The sequence below is a fragment of the Xyrauchen texanus genome, chromosome 38 (genome assembly GCF_025860055.1).
Source record: "Xyrauchen texanus isolate HMW12.3.18 chromosome 38, RBS_HiC_50CHRs, whole genome shotgun sequence".
In the NCBI taxonomy this organism is placed as follows: Eukaryota; Metazoa; Chordata; class Actinopteri; order Cypriniformes; family Catostomidae; genus Xyrauchen; species Xyrauchen texanus.
In genome coordinates this window covers 11043724-11060503 of record NC_068313.1, presented here as the reverse complement: position 1 = coordinate 11060503, position 16780 = coordinate 11043724, and the positions used below count along the sequence as shown (strand labels likewise).

Genomic DNA, 16780 nt, shown 5'->3' with positions numbered 1-16780 from the left:
CACAGCTGTTATGAAACAGGTTTGGCTTTCTACAATAAGCACTCTCACACATATACACATGATGGTGGTGGTGTGGCATACTGGTTGTAGATCTGGGCTGTTAACTGACAGGTTGTAGGTTTGAGCCCCAGAAGGGGGGGATCTACGAGTTGTCAATATTGTGCCCTTGAACAAGACACATACCTAAAAACATGTAAATTGCTGGCTCAACCGATAATGTGATTTTTAGGGTGGGACTATCTGTTTGTCAGACAATGAGAGACAGGATGCTGGGTGGAAGACAAGGAGTGTTTGGGAAACCTGTTTTGAAACAATCTAACTCAAGCCATATTCTTCTTTCTATGAACATAAATGATAAAAATAAATTTTCTTGTTGAGGAGAGATGCACTATTCCTTTTTTAAGTGTTCAGATTAATTTTTTTTTTTTGCCTGACAGACAAACGGGCCAAATAATTGCATTGAAAGAGGGGTCTGGGCAATATCTATGGGCCAGAATATTCGAGAATGGAGGGTGGGCTCTTATGACCTGGGCCAGCAAGCAACTGTCCACTGTACAGGACCACCCTGGCAACCACCCAAACTAAAGCATTTACATGGCATTTTAAAAAGTCAAATTAGACTTCAATCAGACCTTTAAGTGCATGTAAACTTACTAAATTGATTATGTTAAAAGCGTTAGTTAATCCTTTATAAGTGTTTGGGTCATTTTTGACTACATTTTAGTTTTTTCCTTAATCTGAGCGGTACAAGGCTTGGCGACTTTTCCTAAACTTGCCACCTGAACACACTAAAACATGCAAAACACACACACGAAGGTAAGATCAAGGTCTTTGTCTGCCTCTGTGAGAAAGTTTACGCTTGGGCTTGGGAGCTGCACACCATGGTCAGGTTTGACTGTAAGCGTATTGTGGCATCATTGCAAAATCTCACCCTTCAACACAAGTGGTTTAAAAAAAATCTACAATTTTACAAATAATTGACTTTTATAAAGTCTACATATATATCCAATGCATAACTTGTGATGACGTATGAAAATTAAGTCATTGCATGGATCACTGAAGCCATCTACTGGCCATAGTTGTCATTTCATGTAATTGGTATTTTTTTTATTCCAGCAGAGTTCACCAGAGACCCCCAATGCATGACATATTTTGATGGTTTAACGATCTCTCAATTTACTGAAATGAATGTTTTTATTGAAGTGAAGATTACATACAATGTGCTAATTTTAGTAATTTGGAGAGAATGTCAAAAATACCAAAAAATCTCTAAATAAATACATAACTTGAGTTTAGATGGTGTTATTAAATCTCTTTAATAAATAAATTGGGGGTTCACATGTGATGTTTCAGATGGAACGGTATTCTCTGTTGATATTCTCTGTTCTCTGCCATTTTTCTTAAAACAGGCACACTTTCTGCACTCTTCTGTAACCCTGCCAATACAGCCTTTGGTGGAATACACTCAGAAAAACATCTCTATACTTTTCAAAGAATTGTTCTTGGCAGTCAAACTTGTTAGATTCAAGCTTAACCCAAGCTTTGACAAACATCCTCTGGCTAGCCTGCTCTGTTACTTTACCTGCCTTCATGTGTTTTCTCTCCAGTCGTTACGGCACCCCAGAGGATCTCAAGGAGCTGATTGACGTGGCTCACTCTCTGGGCATCATCGTCCTGCTGGATGTGGTACACAGCCACGCATCCAAGAACACGGAGGATGGGCTGAACCGCTTTGATGGCTCTGACTCGTGTTTCTTCCACAGTGGACCCCGTGGAGAACACAGCCTCTGGGACAGCAGACTCTTCAACTACTCGAGGTTAGACTGGTTATGTTTTTTGCATTTCGAACACTCTTCACGTATGTTACATCAGTCAAGGACAACGTCTGACAACGTCTGTTGTTATGTGGTATTGTATAACATGATGATGCACAGTAAGCTCTGTTTCAAAACCTTGTTAGAAGCTTCAGTGTCTACTTCCTGCAAAGGCAGCTGTCTTCTAAGGGTGCTTTCACAAAAGAGCCTTTGGTTTGGACCTGGGTGTTTTTATGTTTTTTGGTTTGTTTCATTGGTTTGGGTGTGAGGCCAGTGAAATCATTGAACTAATGGCCCGACTTGGCCAACAGAAAATAATCTTTATTGTTGAACCCTGAAATAATGCATTTCTCATAGTTGCTTTCCTCCGAATAAATGGCAGATTTTGAATAAGCAGCTGTCGATAATACTCGAAGTGGTCGAACATCACTAACTTTGAAGCAAACACTGAAAATGTGAGAACGGACCTCTAGGGGCGGGGTTGTACAATTGTTTCAAACCATTGTTTTTGTAATGAAGAGATTGTGTACTGTACAATTACAACATATAAATGCATAGACAACTTTTTCAAATAAAACTGTGACCGTTGCTCTGACCTGACATAAAAGTACCTGTGTCCTCTGAGCACACATCAAACCTTTGGTTCAAATCTACCATTATTATATTGTACACTTGCTTTAATGTCTGCCAGTGTAGTTGTATCGTGTTCACTTAAAGCTATAACAAAAATTTGATGATACTGGAATTTTCGTTTATTTTTTGAAAACATAAAAACCATTACTAGAGAAATCACACATTTGTGTAATTGGACATTTGACTAAAATCCTTACAGTCACTGAGACATTGCCCCAGTCTCACTATTAGTTATTTAAAGGAATAGTTCACCCAAAAAATTTGAAATCCTCCCATCATTTACTCACCCTCATACCATCCCAGATGTGTATGTCTTTCTTTCTTTAGCAGAACACCAATGAATAATTTTAAGAAGCAATAGCTCAACTCCGTACACATAAAGGAAACATAAAAGTAGTAATCCATATGACTCCAGTGTTTTATCTATATATTCAGAAGCGATATAATAGGTGTGGTTGAGAAACAGAACAATATTTAAGGACTTTTTTTTTACTCAATCTCCACTTTAACTTTCACTTTCAGATGTAAAAGTGAAAGTGGAGATTTAGAGGGAAAAATTACATTTTGATGAGAGAATTACATTTTGGGTGTACTGTCCCTTTAAGATATTTGCATATCCACATGGATTGCTTTAGTATTACATGGGGTGAAAAACATATTCTCTCGATATTTACTCTAATTTTACTCTAATTAATATCAACCACTCACCGAACCCGTTTACTGTTCTGGAACTATGCGAGTATGTGAATATTTGTGTGTGTTAATGAGCTGTGCTCACAGGTCATATCTCTGTAATTAATAATGTGGTATGGAATTATGCTTTCATAATTAGTTCACCTCATCAGCACTTTCGTTTGCTCGTGAACAAGCATTAACTTGTCCTTATCTCACACAGCGGAATATTCATGTAAATTGCTTAAAGCATTTAACAGATGCTTTCCGTTTATGAATAATCATTGTAGTATTTGCCTGTTTAGACTAATTCATCTGAAACAAAGAGACAATGAAAAAGAGCTAAGGGGCTTAGAAATTAGAAAAATAAAACCCACAGTAGTTCAAACGTTAAACACTTTGGGCATATCATTAAATTGTTGCCGTTATAGATTCTACTTAAAGGAATAGTTCACCCAAAAATTACAGTTGTCATTGTTTACTCACCCTCATGTTGTTACAAACCCATCTGACTTTCTTCTGCAAAGAAATTTGAATGAATATCCCGATCTGTCTTTACAATACAATGTGAATGAGATAAACTCGTGAGAACAAGACGAGAGGTTTGCCAATATATGCGAATGCAACTGGACATCAACTCGAACTGATTTTTTACTTGATAATTTTTGTTTTTATTATAATAACTACTATTTCTGTAGCCATTAGTTTTTCATAGCAACTCTTTGCCAGATAATACAATAATTTCTTTTTTTATATACAAATATATCCATACCGAGGAGCTTGTCTTTATATTGTTACTCTTACTGTACTCCATTTGTCTCAGGCAGTATTCCCACAGCCCCGGCTCGGGCTGACAGCAATTATTTCAGTGTTTTATATGAAAGCGTTCTGCCAGAGAGCAGTCTGACTACTCCATCAATATGTCCTTCATCATTGTACATTGCATTTGTCTCTGATGTCTTGCATGTGAAATATCGAAAAGTGTTTTAATCACATTTAAAATGTTGTATTTGCTATAATGTTCTATTTTAAATTACTGCTCAGAATGAGAAATATTTCCTTTTTCAATTTGAACAGCCATATTCTCACAATGTTCTTGTTTATAAAATGACATGATGAAAGCATTGTGCATAAGTACATCCTATTTTTTTGCTTTTATACAACAGCAGCAACAGCAATTTGACAACATGTATCAATATTCAGTAAAAGATTCAATGTTTTTATTCATGTATAAAATGTATAGTAATGATGATAAACAATTCTTCTGCCAACTACATCACTATAGTTCAGGGGTTTTCCATTTGTCGTTTGATCTTAAACAAATTATTGTGAATAGATTTGAACAAAAATACACTATTATATTAAATGGGACTATACAGATGCTATAAATGCAACATTTTAAAAATATCTGTTATATAATAGAATTTCCACATCACTCTGCACATTGGGCATCTTTTTATGTTGGACATGGTTTTGATAAGTTCTAAGTGGTTTCATTTTGATACACAAATTTCACATTCTTTGTTTTTTCATACATTGGACCCAAAATGCATTTGGACACTTATGCTACACATAAAATATGAATGTCTTTGCATTATGTAGAAAATATCAATCTAAGTGAATTTCAACAAATATAACAATACACTGCAAATCCTAATAAGTTAGCAGAATTCATTGAGATAATCAGTTACATATTTTGAAATTAATAAAGTCCAAGTTTAAAGGTGCAATATGTAACAATTTTCAACAATTTAAATGTGTCTTTTGCCGATGTGTGAACGGCTTGTAAGGCAACTTAAAAAAATTAGCCCTTCCTGGATTTCCTAGGTTGCCTATTAAAGCCTGTAGACTGATTTTCATGTGAAGGGATCGGGTCGTTTATTTCCAGGAAAATCCAAAGTATGTTATGTTTATGCGCACTCCCAAGAGACTTGCCTCAGACAGTAATAGCTTATCTTCCGCTATTCAACAGTGACAACAAACTGCAACACTAGGTAATGTTATCTAATGTTATCCAGCAAACGTGCGGTACCCAGCACAACACGGACTCCAACACAAAAACCAAAAAAAAAAAAAACATTTATCTTCTGAATCCCATATGGCTAAGCGGGAATGTGATCGTGGTCGAGTGAAAACTAGAGTGAACATCGGCAGGGCATTTGATTCCTGGAGGGACCTTCATTCGGTTTTGTAGATCAAAACCAACCCTGAATTGGTGTTGTTCTTATTAGACAGGTAATCTTACATAACAGCAAAGCATGTGAAATATAGTGCCATAAGGATTATTCGGTGTCATTTTAGCTAACTTGATTTTGCCTGCACAGTAACTGTCATAATCAGTGTTAATCTATAATTATTCAGCAAGCTAAAATACAATAACAAATATAATATACAGTCTAATTTTAATTATGCTTATATCTGTCAGCATGATGATAGTGAATCACGTTCAGTCTCTTTGTACATTACGTCATTGTTTTGGCTGATGTTCGCACCCTTATGGAGTGTGTGCACGAGCGTGAGCAACAGGTAGCTGGCTGCAGTTCACTTAATGGCCACAGGTGTCATTAATAACAAGGGTTTCTGAATTTTACATTCTGCCCCTTTTAAGGAGGCTAAGTTGAACTTTAGATAAAGATTGTTTTCTACACATGCATGCTAATCGCTCCTAACTTTAAATATTGAGTAAGCTAACTCAAACATTTTGATGGCACTTAACTTGAAATTGTATTCTTTGGCTGAACTTAAAGTGATCGTGCAATTTAAATTTAAATACATCAAGTAGAGGGAACCTAATTGGATTAACTAAACCCAACTAAACTGACTTGTTAAATTAACTTAAATTATTCTCTTTACATTATAAACTTGCTAGCATCCTGAATGCTTTGATTAGCATAGCAATTGCTTAATGAGTAAAGCAACTTTAAACACTCTTAACTTGTACCTTTACTCAACCTAAGCTTAAAAGTTCAACACTGTTGATATTCTCAGTGCTTCTTCTAAAGCTCCGCCCCCACCCCCCAAATTCATGCACGCAAATTCATTCCTTTTACATTTATATTCGTCTGACCTTTTTCTCTTTGTCTGTTTCTCAGCCATTTGTCCTCTTTGGAGTTTAGAAAGTTTGCATCAGCCAGATTTGCCGTCACTCTTCTAATGAATTTCCCTCTCGCTCTGCCCCCACCCCCCATCCTGTGCACGTGCAAGAACCACCCCCTGTTGCTGATTGGCTGGGGTAGTGTTGGTTGGTCTGTTCCACTTTGTTTTTGTCCCATTTACAGAGCCAAGTCTGTGTACAAATATTAAAAAAGTGTATTGGATTAGAATTACTGAGTGCACCTTAAAGCTCCACTATTCACTAACGATAAACCCCAAACCTCCAACATAACATAAACTCTTCTAAATAACACAACAAATCACTAAACACAAAGTCTCCCTCTTTACATTTGTCTTGCCCAAAGACACTTTTTATATCACTTATTTTTAATATTTACTCTCCCTATGGAGTAGCATGAAGAATGCTGAGAATTAGAAACACCCTGCCCAGTTTCAGTTAACCAAACTTAAAATATTCATTTTGCCCCAACACAAATCGATTAAGTAAAGCTTGCAAAACAGAGGGATGGGGAATGCCCAATAGCCGACATCATAGGAATGTATAGTTTCACCAACTCTACAGAGCTGCATTACAAAAATGCACAATAGTGTCTCTATGCTCCCATTGCAACATTGGTTGCTTCGATTGAGAGGCTACTGGACATCTTTAAGTTCAACTGGACAAGTTAAGTTCCTGTAAATTTAAAGAGACAGTTAAACTCAAAACAGATACAACAATTCAGGTTACTTAAAGAGTGTCAGTTTTGTGAAGTCAAAAGAAAGAGAAAGTTCTAAATTCTGAACAAGGTTCATTTATTTAAACAAATTTGTATTTAATCTTTCCCTACACAATACAATGTATTACTTTTAGATTTTAACTTTGAGTAACATGTCTGTGGTTAATGTGAACCACTCCAGGTTACTTTCTAGGGACACCTGTGTAGACTTCACACATCCACTAAAAATCACCTTCAGACCAGTGGATTAAATGTCATACTCTAGCATAATTTCTTCAGATGTCGCTTTGTTTGATATTTTGTATATAATGCAGTGGCATTTAGACATTCTTTAATGTGACTTCAGTGGTCAAAATTGTTCATATACTCTTTGGGGACAGTGTATTATCATGTCCACATAGATGCAGAATCAACGTTTAATTCACTTAACCACTGAATTTTCACATATTGGTCAGAGCAAAAGATCTTTTGAAGGGGAACTCTGATCTGAAGAGTCACCTGACACTTGGTGGATTGGAAAATGAATTTCAATTTTCCTCTGTCACCCTATCGTTCTGAGTTCTGGCCCTTTTGACAGATTTCATTTAGAGCAGCTGTTTTGTTTCTGATGGGGTTGAAGAAGAAAAATGTTTTTTGTTCTCAAAAGCAAAACTTTACAAATTAGAGCAAACTGTAGGATTGTTTCTAAAAAATCAATGTTGGGATGCTGTCAAAACAGAGGTGACACTAAACTAGGCTATTTTTTTGGTATACCACATCACAATTTTGACCTCAAGCATAGGTGTATAAAGTGTGTGAATACCGTTTACAGTTGACAAAGTATACAATTGGAAGACAAAAGCACCATTTGTGGAGATAATAAAAAAGAAGGCTTGGAAGGCTGACGTTAAAAAAAAAAAATATGAATTTGTTTCTCATTAATGACTAAAAATAAGTCTGTGAAAACATAATATGGAGATGTTTGTTACACCCATGGACAAACAACCCTTCAAATGATGAGACCAAAAGGTCAAATCAGGGTCAACCAGAGCAAAAAGTGTGTATAAATGAGATTCTGAGCACGTAAGAGTGTCTGACATTTCTCAGATCAACTGCTGAAGGTTAAATGAAACGTCACATAGCATTAAAAACCACTACATTTATTAATCCAAGTGTGTGATATCAGTGCATTTGGACCAATCATTAGATCATCATATTGCTTGGAATTAATGGTTTCATTGTATAAGGAATTACATTTTCCACGACTTTTGAAATAAGATTTGAATGTTCTTTTTAACATACTGTAACTTTAGGAACTAAAAAGTCCCTCTCCAGTTTGAAAAGAGCCAGAGGACATTTACTTAAATGTCCTAAAGCAGGGCTGCAGTTACAAAACATATTCTGCAAAACATTATACAGATTTTTTTTATTAGTATCAGAATATAACATTTATTTCTTTACAGAAACAAAATACAATAAGAATTGTATTATGATTTTATTCTCAATAAAAGCTTACATTTTCATAGATAAAATGTACTGTAACTCCACAATAGCTATAAACTTCATAAATATTTTTTAATGGAAAATTATGGCACATGGTGCAGATCATTTCTGATTTGTTTAGAATTGTTAGTCCATTATAAAGGAAGTAATACTTCCAAGAATATCTCAAATCTTTGCAATTTCAATAAAAACCTCATCCATGTCAGCCATTTAAGTTCCCTCAACTCTCTCAAACTGGCCTGAGCCATTGAGCCCTGAATTAAATCAGCAACATAAATATATGTGTTAAATATATAGTAACTTCGAGTGTCCATGTATGCTTGTGAATAAGTCAACAGTACTGTCTCCCACTGACACTCACAATGTATGCGGCTCCACGTACACTACCACCCAAAGCTCTGCTCTCCAAATCCTCACTGTCATAGTAGCAGTGAGCACTATGAAGGTGTGTGGCACTTCAGCCGCTTGCCGCCTCTGGCCCTGATGGCTGCCTCTTGGAAGTCTATCAATGCCTTTTTGAATCCACGTTTAATAAGCGCATGCCAAATGCTGCTGCCACCAATACGTTACCCAATGTTTAGTGTCAGATGGCGAGGAGATTCAGTAATAAGAGCCAAGTTGGAGTTTCATTACTTATTGAGCTTTCACAGCTATCTGAGGGTCTCATTAGACGGGCTGCAGACATATGCCACCTCCAGCAGCCATCTGAAGAGTCATTTTTAAAAGCCTGAAGGAGCCCTGGTCTCATCACTGGTTAATTTGTCTGTTTTCTTGTCGCTGTTTGTTTGGATGCATCTAGGTGTCGGGCTCTCTTTTAATTCCTGCTTTTGTGAAGATGAATCACAGAAGAGCCTGCTCCCAACAAATGAAATGGCACAGCATTGTCTAATCACGCAACTCTGATACAGACAATCAGACAGCATGGGTGATGGCATGCATTTGTGTCGTATTTGGCGGGATTTTGGCGGTTGTGTTTCTTTGGCCTCTTTGTACCCAAGCTGGCCCCTTTCTCAGAGACCACTGTCTCTTTAATACCTAAAAATGTTTAACTGGTGTAGCAGTTGCCTATGGTCACCGGTCTGCTATGAATCAACCCAATTATCGTGGCACAATAGCAAAACAGCTATTTAAGCATTGTTTTAGGCTAATGTTGTAGGTAACATGACTTACAGCCTCCACGTCAGACTGATCAAACTGTAAATTCAGCAAAACTAACAGTTGGTCAAAAGTTCTGCTTCTGAAATCTGTCTATGCTTACCAAGATTTGAACCACTGCCCCCAATGGCTAAAACTGGAAGTGTTGTTGACCGTATGGGATTGTTAGAGCTTCAGTTTCCAGGTAAAATGGAGACATGCCAAAAAAGTTGTGTTTGTGTTTGCAAACAATACAGCAAGTCAACAGCAGTGCAGATTTTATTAACTACCTTCTAACCCTAAACCTAACCAATATTTGAATAAAAATGTTATTTAGAGTAACAATGCAACCTCCAAATCATGCTCACCATTGTTTGTCAACATCAATATGCCATTTCATTGTAATCTTGACCAAACATTATGGAGATTTCTGTCTTTGCCCATTCAATTAGATAGGAGCTGTACTTTTATGCCAACTTGCCTTGAAAGAGACTTTGGTTTTGCTAGAGGTATGACTGAATTGGTGAAAAAATGTCTAATGGGGAAGTTGCTTGAGGTTAATTTCTGGGTACATGAACCTTCGGAAGCAACATGTCCATTTTACATGTGATTTATGTTCACATCCCTTTGGTCCTCAATAGTTGGTGCTCGTGGGTATTTTAGTAGAGGGATGGTCCAAAATTTACTGCAAACTTGAAATAAAATATAAAATATCTAGTACGGAACACCCAATCAATTCCCAAATAATGTAGTATTAATAATACAATATTAAATCACTTAGCTGTGCATTTTCAATGTGAAAAATATGTCACTTTACATAATAATCTTGATTTCTTAGCTGTTTCTAATATTGCAATTTTTTATATAAATAATTTAATGTCATCTTGAGGCCCCCTTGCACTGTAGGCCCCACCCCTCTGGTTGAGAACCACTGACTTGAGCCCTTTTATTTTCATATTTTTCAGTCATATCTTACCTAAATGTGTAATTATTGACTGCAACTGCAACTTAAAAAAAATATAATGTGGTTGTATAATAAAAGTTCATCCAGTACTCCATGAGCTTCAAACTAACTGAAGAGTAAGCACATGATTTGGAAAGGCACACACGTGTCTATATAAGGTCCCACAGTTAACAGTGCATGTCAGAGCACAAACCAAGCCATGAAGTCCAAGGAATTGTCTGTAGACCTCCGAGACAGGATTGTATCGAGGCACAAATTAGGGAAGGGTACAGAAACATTTCTGCAGCATTGAAGGTCCCAATGAGCACAGTGGCCTCCATCATCCGTAAATGGAAGAAGTTTGGATCCACCAGGACTCTTCCTACAGCTGGCCGCCTGGCCAAACTGAGTGATCTGGGGAGAAGAGCCTTAGTCAGGGAGGTGACCAAGAACCTGATGGTCACTCTGACAGAGCTCCAGTGTTTCTCTGTGGAGAGAGGATAACCTTCCAGAAGAACAACCATCTCTGCAGCACTCCACCAATCAGGCCAGTATGGTAGAGTGGCCAGACGGAAGCCACTCCTCAGTAAAAGGCACATGACAGCCCGCCTGCAGTTTGCCAAAAGGCACCTGAAGGACTCAGACCATGAGAAACAAAATTCTCTGGTCTGATGAAACAAATATTGAACTTTTTGGCCTGAATGGCAAGCGTCATATCTGGAGGAATCCAGGCACCGCTCATCACCTGGCCACTACCATCCCTACAGTGAAGTATGGTGGTGGCATCATTATGCTGTGGGGATGTTTTTCAGTGGCAGGAACTGGGAGACTTGTCAGAATCGAGAGAAAGATGAATGCAGCAATGTACAGAGACATCCTTGATGAAAACCTGCTCCAGAGCACTCAGGACCTCAGACTGGGGCAAAGGTTCATCTTCCAACAGGACAACGACCCTAAGCACATAGCCAAGATAATAAAGGAGTGGCTACGGGACAACTCTGTTAATGTTCTAGAGTGGCCCAGCCAGAGCCCAGACTTGAACCCGAGTCAACATCTCTGGAGAGATCTGAAAATGGCTGTGTACCGACGCTCCCCATCCAACCTGATGGAGCTTGAGAGGTCCTGCAAAGAAGAATGGGAGAAACTGCCCAAAAATAGGTGTGCCAAGCTTGTAGCATCATACACAAAAATAATTGAGGTAATTCGTGCCAAAGGTGCTTCAACAAAGTATTGAGCAAAGGCTGTGAATACTGTACTTATGAGTTTTTTTTATTTGCAAAGATTTCAAACAAACTTCTTTCACATTGTCATTATGGTGTGTTATTTGTAGAATTTTGAGGAAAATAATTAATTTAATCCATTTTGGAATAAGGCTGTAACATAACACAATGTGAAAAAGTTAAGTGCTGTGAATACTTTCCGGATGCACTTTACACACAAAGGGCTTTTGCTCAGTGTTGCTTGATCAGCTGTCTTTCAGAAACGTCAATTCAAAATGTATTACTATTCAATGAAATTGTAAGAATGAGGAATGTTCCAGTAATTTTTTATAATTTTTTTTAATTCTTTTTTGTTAATGGCAATGTCTGGCACAATCAGTTTAGCCCTGATATGTGCTGTGTCTACGTGCCGTCTACAGGGTAGCTTGAACAGCCAGTGCTTGCGCTCTTAGTCCTTGTAGTAGAAATCGAACTAGCCGAGAGACATCCACTGGGCCGCACCTCATGCCTTCCTGTGGGACCTCTAATAGGCTGTTTCAAAGAGCTGCAAGGACACCTTGTGAAAGCAAGTAAATTAATCCTCTGTGTCGCTACAGCTCTCCACCCGCCTCCTGAAGGGCAGGCACACTTCCTCTCGGCCATTGCTGTTATCTGCCCTATCTCTGATTCTCGAGAGGTCTCGAATGTGGGACTTCAGAAGGCTCTTTCATGCTTAGCCATCCCTTCCTCCGGTCTCATGCTGTATTGGCTCATTTGAATAAATTTTTCATCAGTTATCATCGGAATCCCTCTACACATCAAACAGAGGCAGACCTGAGGCTAGCCAGCTTTTGTGGTCTCACTTTTCGATAGTGCGTTACATGCACAGAGGGTTAACACTCATTTTCTAATCTGAACCAAGACGAGTATGATGGTTTAATTTTGTGGGACATGCTTGGTATGCTGTGCAAATAATGGTGAATTATGCTTAGCCTTTGTGAAAGATTGCTAATGTCTATAGTTGATAATGTCCTTGGTGTATATTGGTGGCCGGTATGACCATAATCTTATACTATGGTATGAGAAATGTTATGTCACGATAACGGTATGTATCATGACATACCGCTAGTTATGTTTGCTGACAATTTTTTAACAATCCAGTTAATTAAATACTTCACAAATTAAACGTGCGTGCGCTTCTTTATGCATTTTTTTTTTTTATTTTTATGCTGAACTTTGTGGACGCCAACCAAAAGACTATTCCTAAGAAAAAGTTACAATTCTGGCATCAGCACAAAAACCTCTTCACATTATGTAACAGTACAGTTTAAAACAAATGACTGAAATATATTATTTTAGTGTAATATTATTAAACAAATATTACTTAAGTCACTTTTGAAGTCATTGTAAAATAGCTGATCTACTAGACGCACACCTGTGGCCGCACATCAGTTATATTGTGTATTTTTGTGGAAAGATCTGACGTTGCTCAGCAACCATAAACAACTAAACTCAACACACTTTCATGGCGAAATCATCAGGATTCATACGGCTTTTTTAAATTTGGCTAATTCGTATGATATTGTGTGACTAAACTTGTTTGTATTCCTATGAATATCACATCACTACAGCCAGTGACATCGCTGGACATCGTTTAAATCTAATACGCGGCAATGACTTGCTTCTGTCACACACAACAGACTCTTATCATGTTTACACACTCTACTGATTGGTTAAGTTTAGATAAGGGGTTTGGGTAATTGCATAATATTAATAAGTATGTCCTTGTCGCCTCGTAAGTGGAACTCTCATTTACTTCCGCATTAGACATCCGGGAATTTGGACGTGATCGTACGACTTTTTTGCGCGCAACATTGTGCGAGACCATATGAAATGGCCAACTCGTAAATTATGTACAACTTTTATTGAGATAGTTGACTAAAAGCCTTTCCATGTCAAACAAAAAACGATGTACTCTGCCATCTAGTGTATACATTTTCAAAGTGTAGTATCGTCCCAAGTGGAACACAAATGTTTTACTACATGAAAGCATTCGCTGTTTTTAAGCCAATGGAATTACTTTTGAAATGCACAAAATGCGTTAGCTTTAGCACGTTAATCATACTCAATTAAACACTAATATCTCATGTAATGGCAGCCCTCTATTTAGCGAGTAAATTACTCGCATATGCATAAAATATGTATTTTATTAGCCACTAGCGAGTAAATATTAATTACTTGGAATGCCGAATTGCTGCATTAATGATGCCCATTTCTGCCTGACTCTTCAGATGGAGGCAGAATTCTCCACCCACTTCCGCAAAACAAACAAGCAAACAAATCCTGCTTAAATGTCTTTGCTCATCATTTGTTGGTGTTTCTCCATTTCATTACTCACCAGTGATTTAGCTGTGTAGTGGCGAAGAAGAACTTGAGCGCCACGATCCTTTGACTGAATCCAGCTTTCTAATCGGCAGTTTCCTATTCAGTGAAAGTCTGTTACAGTGTGTTGTGTCCCATGAGTGTGCGCCCTGAATGAAATTGAACTTATTTGGCTGCAGTGGGTCCAGATCTGTCATGATCACGCTGTCACTATAGCTTTAGTTCAGCTGTGAAATGGCATTGACATAGAGCTGTTCAACCGTGACTTCAGTTTGTAAGTGAACCTGGAAGTCTAATTCGCCATGGGTTCCCTTAGGACTTTTCTGTATGTTTACTACAGACCTTATTTTACTCATAAATCCAAAACTCCCATTATAAAACCCATAGAAAAATCCTGAAGGAACCCATGGGCGAATTAGACTTCCGGATTTGTGTACTACAACCTGAACAGCACTATTGCATTTTAATGATGTCAACTCTAATGTGCCTTTTTGACATCTGTTAGAAGGTAAATGTGTTCCAAAACTCAAGAGCTTGTAGATTTGAATTTGAAAACTTGTACAATAAATATTTGTACAAGCAAGTCATACGCATTATTTTCAGTGGAAAATTAGCTGTCCAAGCGGGGATACTCCTCCCTTTTACACGGTAACTGGTGCGCAACAGTCTTTCTCTATAGAAACCTCAATGTCCTCCGCCATTTTATCCACTCCAATGTGGAAACTCCAGTAAGAGTTAAGCGCCTTGAGTTTGTGTAGTTAATCAGTCTGTTGTGCCTTAATACTGAAGTTGTTAGTTGAAGGCTGTTTAAAGCTATTTCCTAGCTTTAGTAGTGTAGAATTAATATGAGCGATCACGGAGTGCTGTTGAATATAAACACTGAGTGATGCTGACTCACTTTACGCCACCAACTGGCTCATATTACACACAAAAATTGTCTTTTGCCTCCACCTGCTGGCTAAAATGTGTAATTTCACAAAATGATATGTAAAGAGACAGATGGCTCTTAACACATCTGCACTGCTCTTACTGTACACTTTAGTTTAGAATGCCACAAACACAAGTGGAGTGATGTACACATACACAGTGAAGAGTCCGAGTGCTGATGGTGTCAGACCATCAGTGCTCATGGAACCTCTCTCGTCCAAACAGATTTGAGGACCGAATCTAACTTGTGTGTGTGTGTGTGTGTGTGTGTGTGTGTGTGTGTGTGTGTGTAACAACAGCAGAAGACCCCACCGGGTACCACTCATCTCCACTTCAAATAGGAAAAAGAGGCTACAATTTGCAAGAGCTCACCAAAATTGGACAGTTGAAGACTGGAAAAATGTTGTCTGGTCTGATGAGTCTCGATTTCTGTTGAGACATTCAGATGGTAGAGTCAGAATTTGGTGTAAACAGAATGAGAACATGGATCCATCATGCCTTGTTACCACTGTGCAGGCTGGTGGTGGTGGTGTAATGGTGTGGGGGATGTTTTCTTGGCACACTTTAGGCCCCTTAGTGCCAATTGGGCATCGTTAAAATGCCACGGCCTACCTGAGCATTGTTTCTGACCACGTCCATCCCTTTATGGCCACCATGTACCCATCCTCTGATGGCTACTTCCAGCAGGATAATGCACCATGTCACAAAGCTCGAATCATTTCAAATTGGTTTCTTGAACATGACAATGAGTTCACTGTACTAAAATGGCCCCCACAGTCACCAGATCTCAACCCAATGGAGCATCTTTGGGATGTGGTGGAACGGGAGCTTCGTGCCCTGGATGTGCATCCCACAAATCTCCATCAACTGCAAGATGCTATCCTATCAATATGGGCCAACATTTCTAAAGAATGCCTTCAGCACCTTGTTGAATCAATGCCACGTACAATTAAGGCAGTTCTGAAGGCGAAAGGGGGTCAAACACAGTATTAGTATGGTGTTCCTAATAATCCTTTTAGGTGAGTGTATATATGCTCTGTTTTGGAGGTACGCGGAGGACCGACAGTATAGCAGGTAGTCATAATGTCTTGGCAAAATTATATGTATTTGGATTGAACTGGATGTGGGTGGTGCTTAAACTGGAAGTGTATAAAGATTAAATGAAACACCCGTTCATAAAATAATCATAATTATTAAATCCACTCCTTCAATATTTAAGCACGGTCATGACTATAGGTCATGCTATATTATTGCGAATATACTCGCATCTTATGGGTGTTGTTAGGCACAATGTGAGGAAGAGGTAAAATTTTTGGCTTTTAAAAAAGGCTACCACATAAAATGACTGGGTCTAGTGGGGCCACTCCCCCACACACACACACAAAAAAAAACTTCTGATGCTCCTGCCATGACTGACAGCAAAACGATCAAGGGGCGCTCTGCCCCTGGACTGATGGCAAAATGATCAACGTTGCTCCCCTTAAACCTATAAGTGCCCCACGAAACATCACAGTATTACCGGCACTGGTACATAATAAAAATATTAAGGATACACATTTTCATAAAAATGTTCAGCATCCAGGTCCAAAAATATCCGTTGTATACACTGCCATGCTGCCCAGACCTATGAGGTATTTTTCAAAAAGCGTTACGCCTAGGAGCCGAACGAGTGTCTTGCTTTCACAAAATATTCATTTTTCATCAGAACGCATCGTGTGTTCTACCAATGCCTCTCAATGAGATTTAATAAACTTTTTATTGAGA

The 16780-nt window shown here is 38.3% G+C and overlaps 1 protein-coding gene across 2 annotated transcripts in view; it reads left to right on the top strand.

The window, feature by feature from the left end:
• The window catches only part of LOC127631478 (1,4-alpha-glucan-branching enzyme-like), a 190143-nt gene that overhangs the window by 48783 nt on the left and 124580 nt on the right, over nucleotides 1–16780 (top strand). For both annotated transcript variants that reach the window (XM_052109608.1, XM_052109609.1), the window contains exon 7: nucleotides 1608–1817. In XM_052109608.1, coding sequence (XP_051965568.1) covers nucleotides 1608–1817 — 210 coding nt within the window. The remainder of the gene's footprint in view (nucleotides 1–1607; nucleotides 1818–16780) is intronic.